Source organism: Geotrypetes seraphini, chromosome 9 (genome assembly GCF_902459505.1).
Source record: "Geotrypetes seraphini chromosome 9, aGeoSer1.1, whole genome shotgun sequence".
Lineage (NCBI taxonomy): Eukaryota > Metazoa > Chordata > Amphibia > Gymnophiona > Dermophiidae > Geotrypetes > Geotrypetes seraphini.
Window position 1 is genome coordinate 163,884,614 of NC_047092.1, and position 13,668 is coordinate 163,898,281.

At 39.9% G+C, this 13,668-nt stretch overlaps 1 protein-coding gene across 8 annotated transcripts in view; it reads left to right on the plus strand.

The window, feature by feature from the left end:
- Window positions 1-13,668, plus strand: part of LOC117366801 (schwannomin-interacting protein 1-like) — a 793,287-nt gene that overhangs the window by 746,452 nt on the left and 33,167 nt on the right. For all 8 annotated transcript variants that reach the window (XM_033958698.1, XM_033958700.1, XM_033958703.1 and 5 more), the window contains one exon: window positions 12,690-12,808. In XM_033958698.1, the coding sequence (XP_033814589.1) occupies window positions 12,690-12,808 (119 nt within the window). The remainder of the gene's footprint in view (window positions 1-12,689; window positions 12,809-13,668) is intronic.

Consider the following 13,668-nt stretch of genomic DNA (forward strand, 5'->3'; position numbering starts at 1 on the left):
AGGGTACAAAACCTACATGAGAATGAATCTGCCAGAAATTGCATAAGATCATAGATTTTTTTTTTTTTTTAATATGAAGCCTATAATGTTATCTAAAGAGACTTAAAAGACCATCATCATACTCTATGAGGCAGGCTGTACAAGGCACAATTTCACGGTTTTGTAATGGGAGACTGAATTTTAAGAAAATGTTGCAGACACAATTATTTGTTGATGCTTTCATGTGCTAATGCTGTTTGCTGCGGAAGCCTTGCCGTCCTGTAAATGTTTTTATGGCATTTTGTCTTTCCATCTTGTTGGATGAATTTCAAAAAAAGGTTTTAATAATGATACTGTTAATGTTTTATTGTGTTTGGTCTGTCGAAACATGCTGTAGTATTTTTAATATGTATGCATGTAATTTTGTGAACTGCATAGCAGGGCTATGGAGTCGGAGTCGGAGGAAATCTCAGGTACCTGGAGTCGGAGTCAGAAGTACAAAAAACTGAGGAGTCGGAGTCGGAACATTTATCTACCGACTCCATTTTTGAACTTGGCATACCAATCACGAGCGATTCTTTCAGCTATAGCACCCACTATATACACAGCACAAATGTTGCGAGCAGCTTCTGCGGCCTTAGAACCTTGATTAAAAGCAAAAAGAAGGTGGTGTCGAAAATGCTCATTTCTCTCAACTTGACATTCCATTTTAACGATCTGAAAATTAACCAGTGCTGTGGAGTCGGAGTCGGAGGAAATTTCGGGTACCTGGAGTCGGAGTCGGAGTCTGAAGTACAAAAAACTGAGGAGTCGGAGTTGGAACATTTATCTACTGACTCCACAGCCCTGCTGCATAGTATTGATGTGGTAGATACATTTTAAAATTATTAATAAATACATAAATAATATAAGGTCGGTATTTTGAAGAATTCTGGCACTTTTGCCACTGCAGGCAGACTCATTCCTCTGAATCTTGCAACCTGGTGTCCAGGGTCTGTCAACTGCCGAGTGAAACTTAGGGCTCCTTTTACGAAGGTGCTCTAGGGGCTTTAACGCACAGAATAGCGCGCGCTACATTGCCCCGCGCTCTAGATCTTAACGCCAGCATTGAGCTGGCGTTAGTTCTAGAAGCGTAGCACGCGGTAATTTCCTGCGTGTGCTAGAGGTTTTAGCATGCACTAGACGCTAACGCCAGCACTGAGCTGGCATTAGTTCTAGCCGCGTAGCACGGGTTTGGCGCGAGCTAAAATTCCGTATGCGCTAAAAACGCTTTCACAGCTTAGTAAAAGGAGCCCCTAATCAGTGTTTTCATGCTGTGACATCAAATACAGTATTCTTGTTAAATTATTGTCTCCCTCTGAATTAAACAGAACTCAGCAAATTAACATAGGGCCAGATTCAGTAAATAGTACCCAAAGAAAGGCACTGCTATGATCCACATTAAGCACCGTTATGAACCATACCCTTTACAGAATGCTAGCTTTGCGCATTTCTCGTACCTAACTTTGGGTGTGAGCGCTTAAAGCCTGCCAAAAGCTGGTATAAATGCTCATAGTAACGGATGGCAGTCAGAGATGCGCAAATGCAGATATTCTATAACATTCAGGCAGGCAGAATACAGTACAGGGATTCAAACAGGGATTGGACGGATTCCTGAGGGACAAAGGGATCGTAGGGTACTGAAACCAAGGGGTGATTCAGACAGGTCGTGACCTGTTGGGCCGCCGCGGGAGCGGACTGCTGGGCGGGATGGACCTGTGGTCTGACCCAGCGGTGGCACTGCTTATGTTCTTATTGATTTCTGGGAATGCCTCCGACCCAATCAACGTAGAAACCTTGTGGAACAAAAACTGTAAATCACATAAACACTTTGCACATTGCTGGACTTGAACTGATCAGAGCTCAAGAGAAAATGGTCATATTGTATTGTTTCACCTACCAACACACCTAAAGAACTTATAATAAAATGTAAATTTAAAAAAAATAGGAGGCGGCCAAAAAAAAAAAGCAAACAAGATGCTAGGAATTGTTTTTAAAAAGGGATGGTTAACGAGATTAAGAATGTTATAATGCCTCCGTATCGCTCCATAGTGCGATCTCACCTGGAGTATTGCGTTCAGTTCTGGCCTCCTTATATCAGGAAAGATATAGCGGCACTAGAAAAGGTTCAAAGAAGAGCAACCAAGATGTTAAAGGGGATGTGACTCCTCTCGTATGAGGAAAGACTAAAAAGGGTAGAGGGCTCTTCAGCTTTGAAAAGAAACAGCTGAGGGGGGGGTATGATTGAAGTGCCCATTATATTCTATGGATGCGTTAGCATTTAGCATGTGCTAAATCGGTTAGCCCGCCTTAGTAAAAGGACCCCTAAGTGGCTTGCCCAGGGTCATAGGGAGGAGTGTTGGGATCGATCCCATAACCTCATGGTGCTGAGTCAACAGCTCTACCACTAGGCCACTCCTCACCTCACAGAGGTTAGAGTAAAAGTCAGGTTCAAGTCCCGCTGCTACTCTTTATGAACTTGGACAAATCACATAACCTTCCAGTGCCTTGGGGGCAAAATTAGATTGTAAACCCTACTTTCACAGGGGTTGTGTTTTTTTTTTTAGGGATTTTTTTTTTTTAGGCTTTCTATAAATCACCTTGTCTGTAATTCATTGTCCTGGGCTCAGATTATTTCAGTCTCATATCCTTTGATTTCAGTTCAGTACTCCATTGTCAAATTTCTGAAATAACATTTTGGATTTCCCACTATATTTGGGCAATTGCACTTATTTTCCCATGTTTGCAGATCTACTTTAAAAAAAAAAGTTTTTCTCTTGTTTAGCAAATTCTATTATTCCTTCTGCTTATTGGAATGCTCGTGCAAGTTTAACGAAAGAGATGAATTCTGAGTTTTACTTCTGTACCTCTTACATATACCATGCCATTCCATTTCTTATATCCCTCAAATATCGACCAGGATTCTTTGCGGCTTGCAAAGAATTACAGATACAGTCAATTGAAGTTATAGTAAGCTTTCTAAGATCGTAAATGGGTTAACCCCATGTGGGTTACATATGTGGTTGTGTTGAAGTTATTAAGGAGGGGCATTATCAATGTGGGTTACCAGTAAACCATGTAATTTTACCACCAACTCATGCTGTTTTAGCATAGGTCCCATTTTATGCAGTGAAACGTAGTTACTAATAACTGGGATTAACTGTAAAATAACATCTGAACAATAGCCCATGTTTATAACTTTCCTCCTACAGAAGGTAGACTTTGAAGCCTATGAGAGCAATTGTATAACAGGGAACCTGGTAGGAGTTTTATTCTGTAGGAAAGTATAGCTCCTCCCCCTTCCTTTCTACAAATGCAAGGTAAGTAATAGGTATTTGCAGAAAAAGGCTTAGCAGAATTTTGGCACTAATGGGGCAATTTTGTAAGTGGTATCTCCTTTTAGGTGCCCTGATGGCCACAAAGGTGAGAAGCTATTCTATAATGCCATATGGGCATCCAGATTCCATTATACAACTTGGCATTGATGCACTTTGCATTGTAGGCATGTGCAGGTACACCCGCCATAGAACTGGTAGCTTAGAGAATATTATAAAATTGTGCACACCCTTTCTGCATTTAGATGTGTCCAATTACACCAGACATAGACCTTGGGCTCCTTTTACTAAGGTGCGCTAGCGTTTTTAGCGCACACAGGAAATTACCGCGCGCTACACTTCCAGAACAAACGCCAGCTCAATGCTGGTGTTAAGGTTTAACACGCGCTATTCCGCGCGTTAAAGCCCTAACGTGGCTTGGTAAAAGGAGCCTCTTGTGGACATGGAGTTTTCTTATTCGTACATCAAGTTTTTCAAGATCTTCAGGAGTTCAGTCTTTAGTTCCAAAGCTAAGTGAAGGTATGGGAATTACAAGCTGATTAATAGCTTGTATCTTATTCCATGATGTTAATGCACTTTTCAATATCTATTTTAACTCCTCTAATACCCTGTACCTTCTCCTCCTAGATATTTATATAATATGCCTTCCAGTCAGAGAGATGTTTTCATTTTGCTCAATTTTCCCCTAAGGAAAGTTGCCTTAGAATATTTTACCCAGACCAAAAGTCATCCTGATGTCATCTGAGAAATTTTTCACTACAGAAAATTATTTCGCTAAAGAGACTTTCTTAATTTATTTTTTTTCCTTTAGTTAAAGGAGTATGATTTAAGAGGATCATTCCCAAGCAATTGAATTAGGGAATTCATTATCCTTCGAACTAAAATCTTTAAAAACTGTACTCTTTATTTCATCATTCTCTCAAAACTTTTTTATTTAATAAAATTTTTGATTAATTTTATATTTACGCATTTTTTTATTTTTTGTAATTCCTAAGGCAGGGGTCGGGAACTCCGATCCTCGAGAGCCGTATTCCAGTCGGGTTTTCAGGATTTCCCCAATGAATATGCATTGAAAGCAGTGCATGCAAATAGATCTCATGCATATTTATTGGGGAAATCCTGAAGACCCGACTGGAATACGGCTCTCGAGGACCAGAGTTCCCTACCCCTGTCCTAAGGTATGCCTTTGCTGTACATTCAGATGTGATCCGCTTTGAACTTCAAGTTGGAGTTGGTGGAATACAAATGCTGTATTAGATTAGATTAGAATTGGGGGGGTCACTAGAACTATACAGTTTTAAGTCAGATAAAAACAATAAGGGGTCCTTTTACGCTAGCTAATTTAGCACGTGCTAAATGCTAATACATCTATTATGTTCTATGGATGCGTTAGCATTTAGCAAATACTAAATCGACCTTAGTAAAAGAGGGAGTGAATATAATGTTACCTCTGGATTCTTACCATCTTAGAAGACTAAATCCAAAGCCCAAGAAGTTAAGAGTACTCAGTGGATTACATGCAATACAATGTAGGAATGACGAACTGTCTCTTTTTATATTTCAGATAGAATATGTTTTTTTGCCACATTTTCATGGTGGCCTTGATGTACGAGGGGGTGCTGAAATGTTCTCAGCACAACCAACCAAATTCCTAAATTCTGAGCATTATTTTGCCACTGTAGCTGAAAAGAGTGTTATCTTATTTCGTTAAGTGCCAATCTGCAGAAACGAAATTCTGTGTTATTACATTATATTACATTAGTGATTTCTATTCCGCCATTACCTTGTGGTTCAAGGCGCATTACATCCAAACTAAAACAAGAATTACATTTCAACTTGAAGTGATAGATTAAACGATGAGATAAAATTTTAAGGGAGAATTATGGGTTTTAGATAATGTTTGGTAACTAGAAAAATTAGAGAGTACTAAGGGTTTATAGAGTGTTGGGTGTTGGGTTAGGATTGTTGTGATGGATGGGTTTAACGTGTTTTTTGAAGAGTATGGTTTTAATTTCTTTCTTGAAGGTTTTGTAATCTGTGGATGAAGATAACAGAGTGGTGAGTTGTTTGTCCAACTTAGCTGCTTTGGAAGCTATTAGGTTGTCATAAAGTTTTTTTTCGTTTGACATTTTCGGATGGTGGGTAATAGAATAGTGAATGGGTTCTTCTGTGTCTGATTGAGGAGGATTGATTTAGTCTGTTATTCCAGTAAGTTGGGCTTTCTCCGTTGATAGCCTTGTAAAGTAAGCAGCAGAATTTGAAGTTCACTCTCGCTTCTATTGGAAGCCAATGCGAGTCATGGTATGCCTCTGTGATAGGGTCATATTTTTTTAGTGAATAGACAAGTCTCAGGGCTGTATTCTGCACCGTCTGCAATTGCTTCATCATGGTCGCGAGACATGGTAGGTATAGTATGTTGCAGTAGTCCAGCATCCCAAGGATTAGAGATTGTACCAGTAGTAGGAATTGCTTCTTTTCGAAGAATGATCGGATTTTTCTCAGATTTCTCATGGTCATGAATGATGTCTTTATTATTTTGTTAATTTGGGGTTGCATGTTACAGCTTCTGTCAATCGTGATTCCAAGCAATTTTAAAGTAAGTTGTATTGGGTATGAAAATGAATTTATTACAAGATTAGTTAACGTTGGAGTTTTGTCATTTTCAAGTAGAATGAAATTTGTTTTGTCAGGGTTAAGTTTTAATTTGTTATGACATTGTTTCAGATTAGAAAATGACAAGGGGACAAATTTGTCCCTGTCCCCACAGGAACTCAATCTCCCCATCCCCATGAGTTTTGTCGCTGCTCCTGCCCCATTCTTATAAGCTCTGCCTTAACCACACGAGCCTCAGACACTTAGGATTTTAAAGTGCTTGAGGCTTGTGCAGATGAGGGTGGAGCTTGCAGGAATGGGGCAGGGACAGGAAAAGAACTCGTGGGGATGGGAAAATGAGTTCCCGTGTCATTCTCTTTTTCAGATCATTGATTGAACCATATCCATGTCATTCTCTTCTTGGTCTGGCAGAGAACTTTTCAGCACCCCCTCAAACTCATTTAATCCAGGGTTTATTTTGTACATTCCCAGTCACTTTATTATCCAGAATGCTATCAAATACTTTTCTTATGGTTAATCTGTACTTTATTGAGTTTTCTGCTTTTGTTGGCACTGGCAATGATGGCTTTATTCAGCATTAATTGGCCTTTGTTTCAGTTCTCCCTTGTTAATGCCCATCTGCTGAAGTGCCATGATGTTCTTGGAATCAATCTGATCACATATTTTATCAGCATCCGTTGCAGTAAACAGCATATAGATTGTAGGTAGGCAAGTTAGGAGACTTTAAATTTTTGGGAACATTGCTTGGATCTCCCTGTGACAGAATGTTTTTTCCTAAACTAAACTAAAACTTAATTTTATAGACCGGGTCTTCAACCAAAAAGGTGCTCGACTCCGTTTACAATAATGTAAGTAGAGTACGTAAATATAGAAGAAGAATGTCATCTACAATGGCTTAGTTTCCAAAGTGTTTAGTAAACAAGAAAGTTTTCAGAGCTTTCCGAAATAAAATGAAGGGGCCTAGACTTCTAAGTGAAAGAGGTAACTCATTCCAGAGCTCAGTTAGTTTGAAAATGTTATTTACTATTGAGATGTTAACTCTGGATGGATGGCCAATTGATCTTTGCATCCTGCCAGGTATTGTTGGAGTGATATCAATTGTTTGAGCCAAAAATCAGTTACTCCTTGTGGGCCAGACCTCTTCCGGCTTGGGGTCCTTTAAACTTCTTTTCCAACTGTTTGTTGTAACTTCAGGCCATTTCAAAACTTTGGCATTTGCTTTTTCCAAATTCTACACGTACAGGGTACCATTCTGTTTCTCAGTTGTGCTTTACAGGATACCTCTATAAGTTTATCCAGCATATTTCTAGTTCAGCTTTAATTGATGGTGTTTTCTGTGTACCAATGCTCTTCCCCAATTCCCTGCAGAGAACTGTTTTGGGCTCTCAATAAATAGACCAAAGGTCCATCAAGCCCAGTATCCTGTTTCCAACAGGGGCCAACCTAGGTCCCAAGTACCTAGCTAGATCCCAAATAGTAAAGCAGATTTTATGCTGCTTATCCTAGGAATAACCAGTGGATTTCTCCTGGCCATCTCAATAATGGCCTATGGACTTCTCTTTTAGGAAATTATTCAAGTCTTTTTTTTTTTTTTTAAACCCTGCTAAGCTAAGTGATTTCACCACATTCTCCAGCAATGAATTCCAAAGTTTATTACACGTTTTGTGAAGAAATATTTTCTTCAGTTTCTTTTAAATCTACTACTTAGTAGCTTTATCACATGCCCATTAGTCCTAGCATTTTTGGAAAGAGTGAACAAGCAATTCACATCTGCCCTTTCCACTCCACTCTGTGTTTCATAGATCTCTATTGTATCACCCCTGAACCATCTCTTCTTCAAGCTGAAGAGCCCTAGCCGCTTTAGCCTCTCATAGGGAAGTCATCCCAGGCCTTTTATCATTTTTGTCACTCTTCTCTATACCTTTTCTAATTCCGCTATATCTTTTTTGACCAGAATTGCACACAATATTCAAGTTGCAACCATACCATAGAGCGATACAAGGGCATTATGACATTTTCATCTTTGTTTTCCATTCCTTTCCTGATAATTCCTAACATTCTATTTGCTTTCTTAGCCTCCGTCGCACATTGAGCAGAGGATTTCAAAGCATCCTCAACAATGACACCTAGATCCTTCTCCTGGGCAGTGACTCCTAACATAGAATCCAGCATCCCATGGCTATAGTTCGGATTCCTCTTTCCCACACGCATCACTTTGCACTTGCTCACGTTAAACGTCATCTGCCATTTTGATGCCTAGTCTTCCAGTCTCACAAGGTCCTCTTGCAATTTTTCACAATCCTCTTGTGATTTAACAACTTTGAACAACTTTGTGTCATCAGCAGATCACCAGTTTATGTCTAGGGGCTTCATCTTCTGTTCAGAAATCTGAAAGAACTTGCAGTCTTAAGAGCAAAGGTAGTAGAATTATGCAAATACAGAAATGAGATTAATTGAAATGCATATCCAGAATCTCTGGCTAAACTAAAATTCCCTGCGCCTCTCCATTAACGCTGCTGAATAATCCTGGCTGATGCAAACCAGAATCCCATCGCACTTAAAGGTATTATATTTGTCTTTATACTGCCGCAGTATGTTCACTTTATGTAAGCAATTAGCGAACTTAACAATCACAACACAAGGCCTTCGATCTCGATTCGCCCTTGGCCCCACACAATTCACACATTCTCAATGTGTGGGACCCAATGATGCTTTTGCGGGGAGCTCCTCTGCCAACCACTGCTCCAGCTCTGCCAACAAATTCACATCTGGAACTGTCTCAGGTATGCCCATAAAGTGAAGGTTGGCCCCTTCATGACCTGTCCTATAGGTCTTCCAATTTATCTGTACGAGTCTGCACTAATGCTTATAAAGCTTTCTGGTCTGTTCCTGTGTCCTGTGCATCATCCTCCACATTCGAGATCCTTTGCTCTAATTCGGTGCGTTGAATTTTTGGCAAGCAAGTTCGCTAAATGGTCGATCTGATTAGACAATTGGTCAGTCCCCTGTCCCAGTACCTGAACCACTGGGGTTCTTAGCTCACCCACCATGGCTTAAGTAAATTGTGAGGCAGCTCAATGTGCTGACTCCGCCATCTTGTCCTCTCCCAGTTTAGTGCATTCACATCTTTTTTTTTGCAATTTTAGAGGCCATCTCGTCAACAGTACACGACAGAAATCTCTCCATGAATTTTTAGAACAAAATTGTAGATTTATAGCCAGAAAAGCTTCAAAATAGACTTACAGTGTAGTCAGATGAAGATGGTCGCCCCGGAACAGGTCAGTCGCAATCTCCATGGTTGTTCCTGTAATGGAAGTCAGAGGTCCCATCTATGGGTGATGCCAAAGAAGTCATTGGTTTTCTGCCAAAATGGATTTGCATCAAAAACATACAATGACCCCTGTGGAAGGTTATTTAGTTGTAACATGGCTCATATAATGTCTATCTCTATACAAGTTTATATAGGTCTGTCTTCAATCAAGGTTCTGCACATCTGTGGGACTGGATGTTTGATCAATAAAGATCTGGATTTCCTGTTTGATCATTCCAACCTGTGTTTTTTTGGGGGGAGGGTTCTATTGTTACTCCATGGGAGTGTTTGGTTTACTCTTTGGTTTTGGGCTGCTCTGTTTATGGCTGCCTTTATTTTAGCTTCTTATAGAGTTCACTATTAATTGGGATTTAATGTTTATCAAATATACCACACCTTGAGCTCTTGGGTAATAAGAAGTGTCAGAAGTAAAATGTTATATTAATCACCAAAGAGGTTCAGTAATTGAGGTGGTTTTCAAAATGTGTCTCAGTTCTTTTCCAATTATTTCACATAAGTATGAGCAATATTGGAGCACTGAAATTTCAGTCTGCTGGGAAATTAATCAGTTCAACTGTCAGCTCGCACAGTGAATGTGTAAAATATCTTGATGCTAGGAAAACAGATTAAATATTTGATGTTTTTAATTGTACTGCCGTCACCTATCTCTGCACTAAAACCTGAAATCAATGAAAGGCCTTTCAAGCCATACAGATAAAAGTCAAGAGAAGGGGCGAAGAATCAGTGTTTTGTCCTGCAAAAGCAGATATTGTGGCGGGGGGAGCAGAGATGCTCCATGTCTGGTGAAGGTAAAAAGCAACGGGCAGTGAACTAGAGCAGAAAATGTGGCTGATTCAGTAATGTCGGTGATGTGATTTCAGGTTCTTAAAACTATAATATTGTGATTGATATATTGTTTAAAGCAGTTATCTAACCTAACATTTATAAATTGCTTTATACTACAACATATATTTTACAGACAATATAACTAAAGAAGTATAGATGGCTTTTATTTGCAAGAAAGTAGATCAGCTGTGGAAATGTTTCCCTTTATTCCAAATGCACTAAAAAATTTTCCCCATAGAAACACAGAGAGAAGATTCCTTTACTGCGTCTAGCCCTTTTTTGTGTGGAGGTGCATTTTACTGAGGCACTCTGAAAAGGGAGATGGGGGAACTTCAGTAATCTTTCAAACCTTAAATTGCAGAACTATAAAACGCCCAGAGGCGTCGTAGAGAATTTACACTGTTAAAACCTGGAGCGTTAGCCTCAGGGGCGACGTTTTACTTGCGTCATCCATGCAAATGTATTGTGTATTATTCTTCACAAAAATACGTGTTCTTTGAACCTTTCCAGCTGACAACGTTCCTGTCGTTATCATGACTGGAAAAGGATAAGAGCTAAGCCCTAGATAAAAGGAGAAAATGATGGGACATTCCTGAGTTCAGTTAAATTAGTCTTGTTAGTCGTTTTATATATATGACCTATTTAAATCTCACTTTTTGTTACATTTTGGATCCGATAAATGGAGGACTTGAGTTGAAATTTAAGCATATTCTTTTAGTACTTTGTTAAATGTTGCATTTTCTTTGTAGCAAGTTCTCGGCCTAAATTTTGCTTTCTGTACAAGTTTATACTTGATATTTAAATGTAAAATTATAAATAAAATAAAATGCATAGAGAGATTACCGGTTTCACTAATTTATTGGGCGTGCCATAGCTGGAGATGTTATGGTCCAGTAGCAGTAGTTATTTAAAGCTTTGTTTAAAACGCAGTGCAAAAGATGAGAGAGGCAATTATCAACCTGCAGTAGAGAAATCTTTTGTTCCAACGGCCTGATCAGTATAGCTGGGAACATTCCAGTATTTCTTTACCTTTTGGGCGAGACATCCTAAGCCCTAGACTTCATCTTTTGGCTCTATTCACTGGGGCATTCCCTCCCAGATCTGAACCACAGGAAGATTAGCGGTTGAGGGCTCTTAGTTCCTCCTCTCAACCTACGGTTCTTCTTTCTGTATGTCAGGCTGTGTTGGGGCCTCCAGGGCCAATCAACAGGGTAAGACTCCCCTTCTCCCCCAGGGTCTGACAAACCATTGGACACTGATGCGGTTTCTTCCCTGACAGGAAATACAGTTTAGAAAGAAAAAAAAAAAAAGGCAGGATGGGGGAGTGGGAACAGAAGGGCAAGCTGAGGCACAGCAGTCTTGTCAGGTGGCAGGCCTGTTCAAGTTGGACTCAAGGCAGACAGTTCTACCTCTTTGGGGGCTGGGGGAAGACCATGCAACTGCACCAGTACAGCACTGACTGACTGGAACCCTTTGCCATGCTGGCCAACTGGAGCTGTCGGACCTCTGGATCCCCATGCACAAGGACAGCAGCCAATTCCTTGTGCCTTATATTTGACAGTGATGGCATCAAATTACAAAGGTAAGCTACTGGGAGTGCCCAGGACTCCCCCCCCCCTCCCCCAGAAGTACACTCTTGGGGAAGTCTCAGTTCCGGTTGTGACTGAAATATATATAATAGGGGACTTTGGGGAGGGACAGTTCAGCCATTATTGACCAGTGCCTGGGAATCGGGCTGTGGCATAACAGCAGTATGAATAGCACTTGCAAGCAACACATGTCACTGAATAGGCAGGTCTTTGGCAGCATCCTAGTGTGTGTGTGTGTGGGGGGGGGGGGTTTGACAGTCATTACTATGTGGTATTTTGCTGCTTTGCGGCCATCAGATATGATCATCTTGAGCTTTCTCACTAGAATATGCCAACATACGAATTTTGCTATATCTTTACTGTTTAATAATTGTTACTCTGGTATTTTAGCTAGATTGTGAGCCTTCGGGACAGATAGGGAAGTTCTAAAGTACCTAAATTTATTTTATTGTAACCCCTTCTGGGCTCTTGTGGAGGACGGGCTAGATAAATAAACAAATGAATAAATAAGATGGGCCAGTCAGGGTTAGATCAATGGTCAATCAAGGATGGAATCCTGTCATCAACAGTGATCAAATCGGGTCACAAGTACTTGGCAGGATCCCAAAGAGTACATCCATTTCTAGTTCAAATTCAGAGGTCAAGTGGGAGCTAATCACATTAAATCCAGCTATGCCACATAAATGATAGTGCATTGGTATTCACCTTTATGGAATCGTTGATACAGGAGCAGCCTATGGGCAATTTCAGGTAATTTTAATGTGTACAAAAAAAAAAAAAAAAAAGCGCATTTGTAACAATTCATTTTTCATTTATTTTAAACGTGTTGCTTGTGTAAGTGGACCCTGAAGCACTGTGCAGACGCAACTTCCAACAGGGTTTGTTTTACCTCGATTATACAGAATAAGGGAGATTGCTCATTTCATATTTCATACGATGGCAAGAATGTAAATTGCAGGCTTGTTTTCTGTGTTATAGGCCCAGAAAAATGAGAGAGAATCAATCAGGCAGAAGCTGGCTCTTGGAAGTTTCTTTGATGATGGTCCAGGAATTTATACCAGCTGTAGTAAAAGTGGAAAGCCAAGTCTGTCTTCTCGGTAAGTGAAGAATAACCAGCAGTAGACTTTGAAAGTTTATTTTTTTTTCCCCCCCCTGAATGGTTTTGCTACGGGTGCAATATACAGTAGTAAGAGCTCTAGTATACAGAAAGCAAAAAAAAATCACAAATAGTTTTAAACATTTCATAGTTCTCTTCCCCCTCCCCCTCCCCCCCTTCATTTTAGACTGTGCTTACTCCATCTGGAAGAATTTGTAGAGAATTCTCCTTCGGCATTGTTTTTTGCAGAAGGGCCAGAAGGCTGGCGGTTCTCTCTGATCACAGCAAGAGGAGAAAATAAAAAAAACAGCTGCATATCGAACCTAAACAAAAACTTCACCGAACACTCTTTTCTTTTTTCGTTTTCCCAATATGCCCCCTCTGAAATCCCAATCAAACTGTATTTTGTAATTCGGGACCTTTCATCTAATATGTCCCCTCTGAAAATTTCTTAACAAAATGTATATTGTAATTTTCGCTGTATTTTTTGAAATTCGTGACCTTTTCCTAACAGGTCCCCTCTGAAAATTCTTAACAAAATGTATATTTTGTAATTTTCGCCGTAGTTTTTGTAATTCGCGACCGTTTCCAAACAGGTCCACTTGGAAATTTCTTAGCAAACTGTATATTTTTTTTTTCGCTTTCTTAAAATTTCTATACTCTGTATTTCCTCTGACTATCTGCATATTGTAACTCGCTGAATGTCCAGCTCTCTTGAATGTAAACCGCCTAGAAGTCGCAAGATTGTGGCGGTATAGAAAAATAAAGTTATTATTATTATTATTATCCTTCTCTACTGTCCTGGGCCTGACTGCTTAGCGAATATACTCAACTATAGGCCGATCCTTTGCATAGATCAAG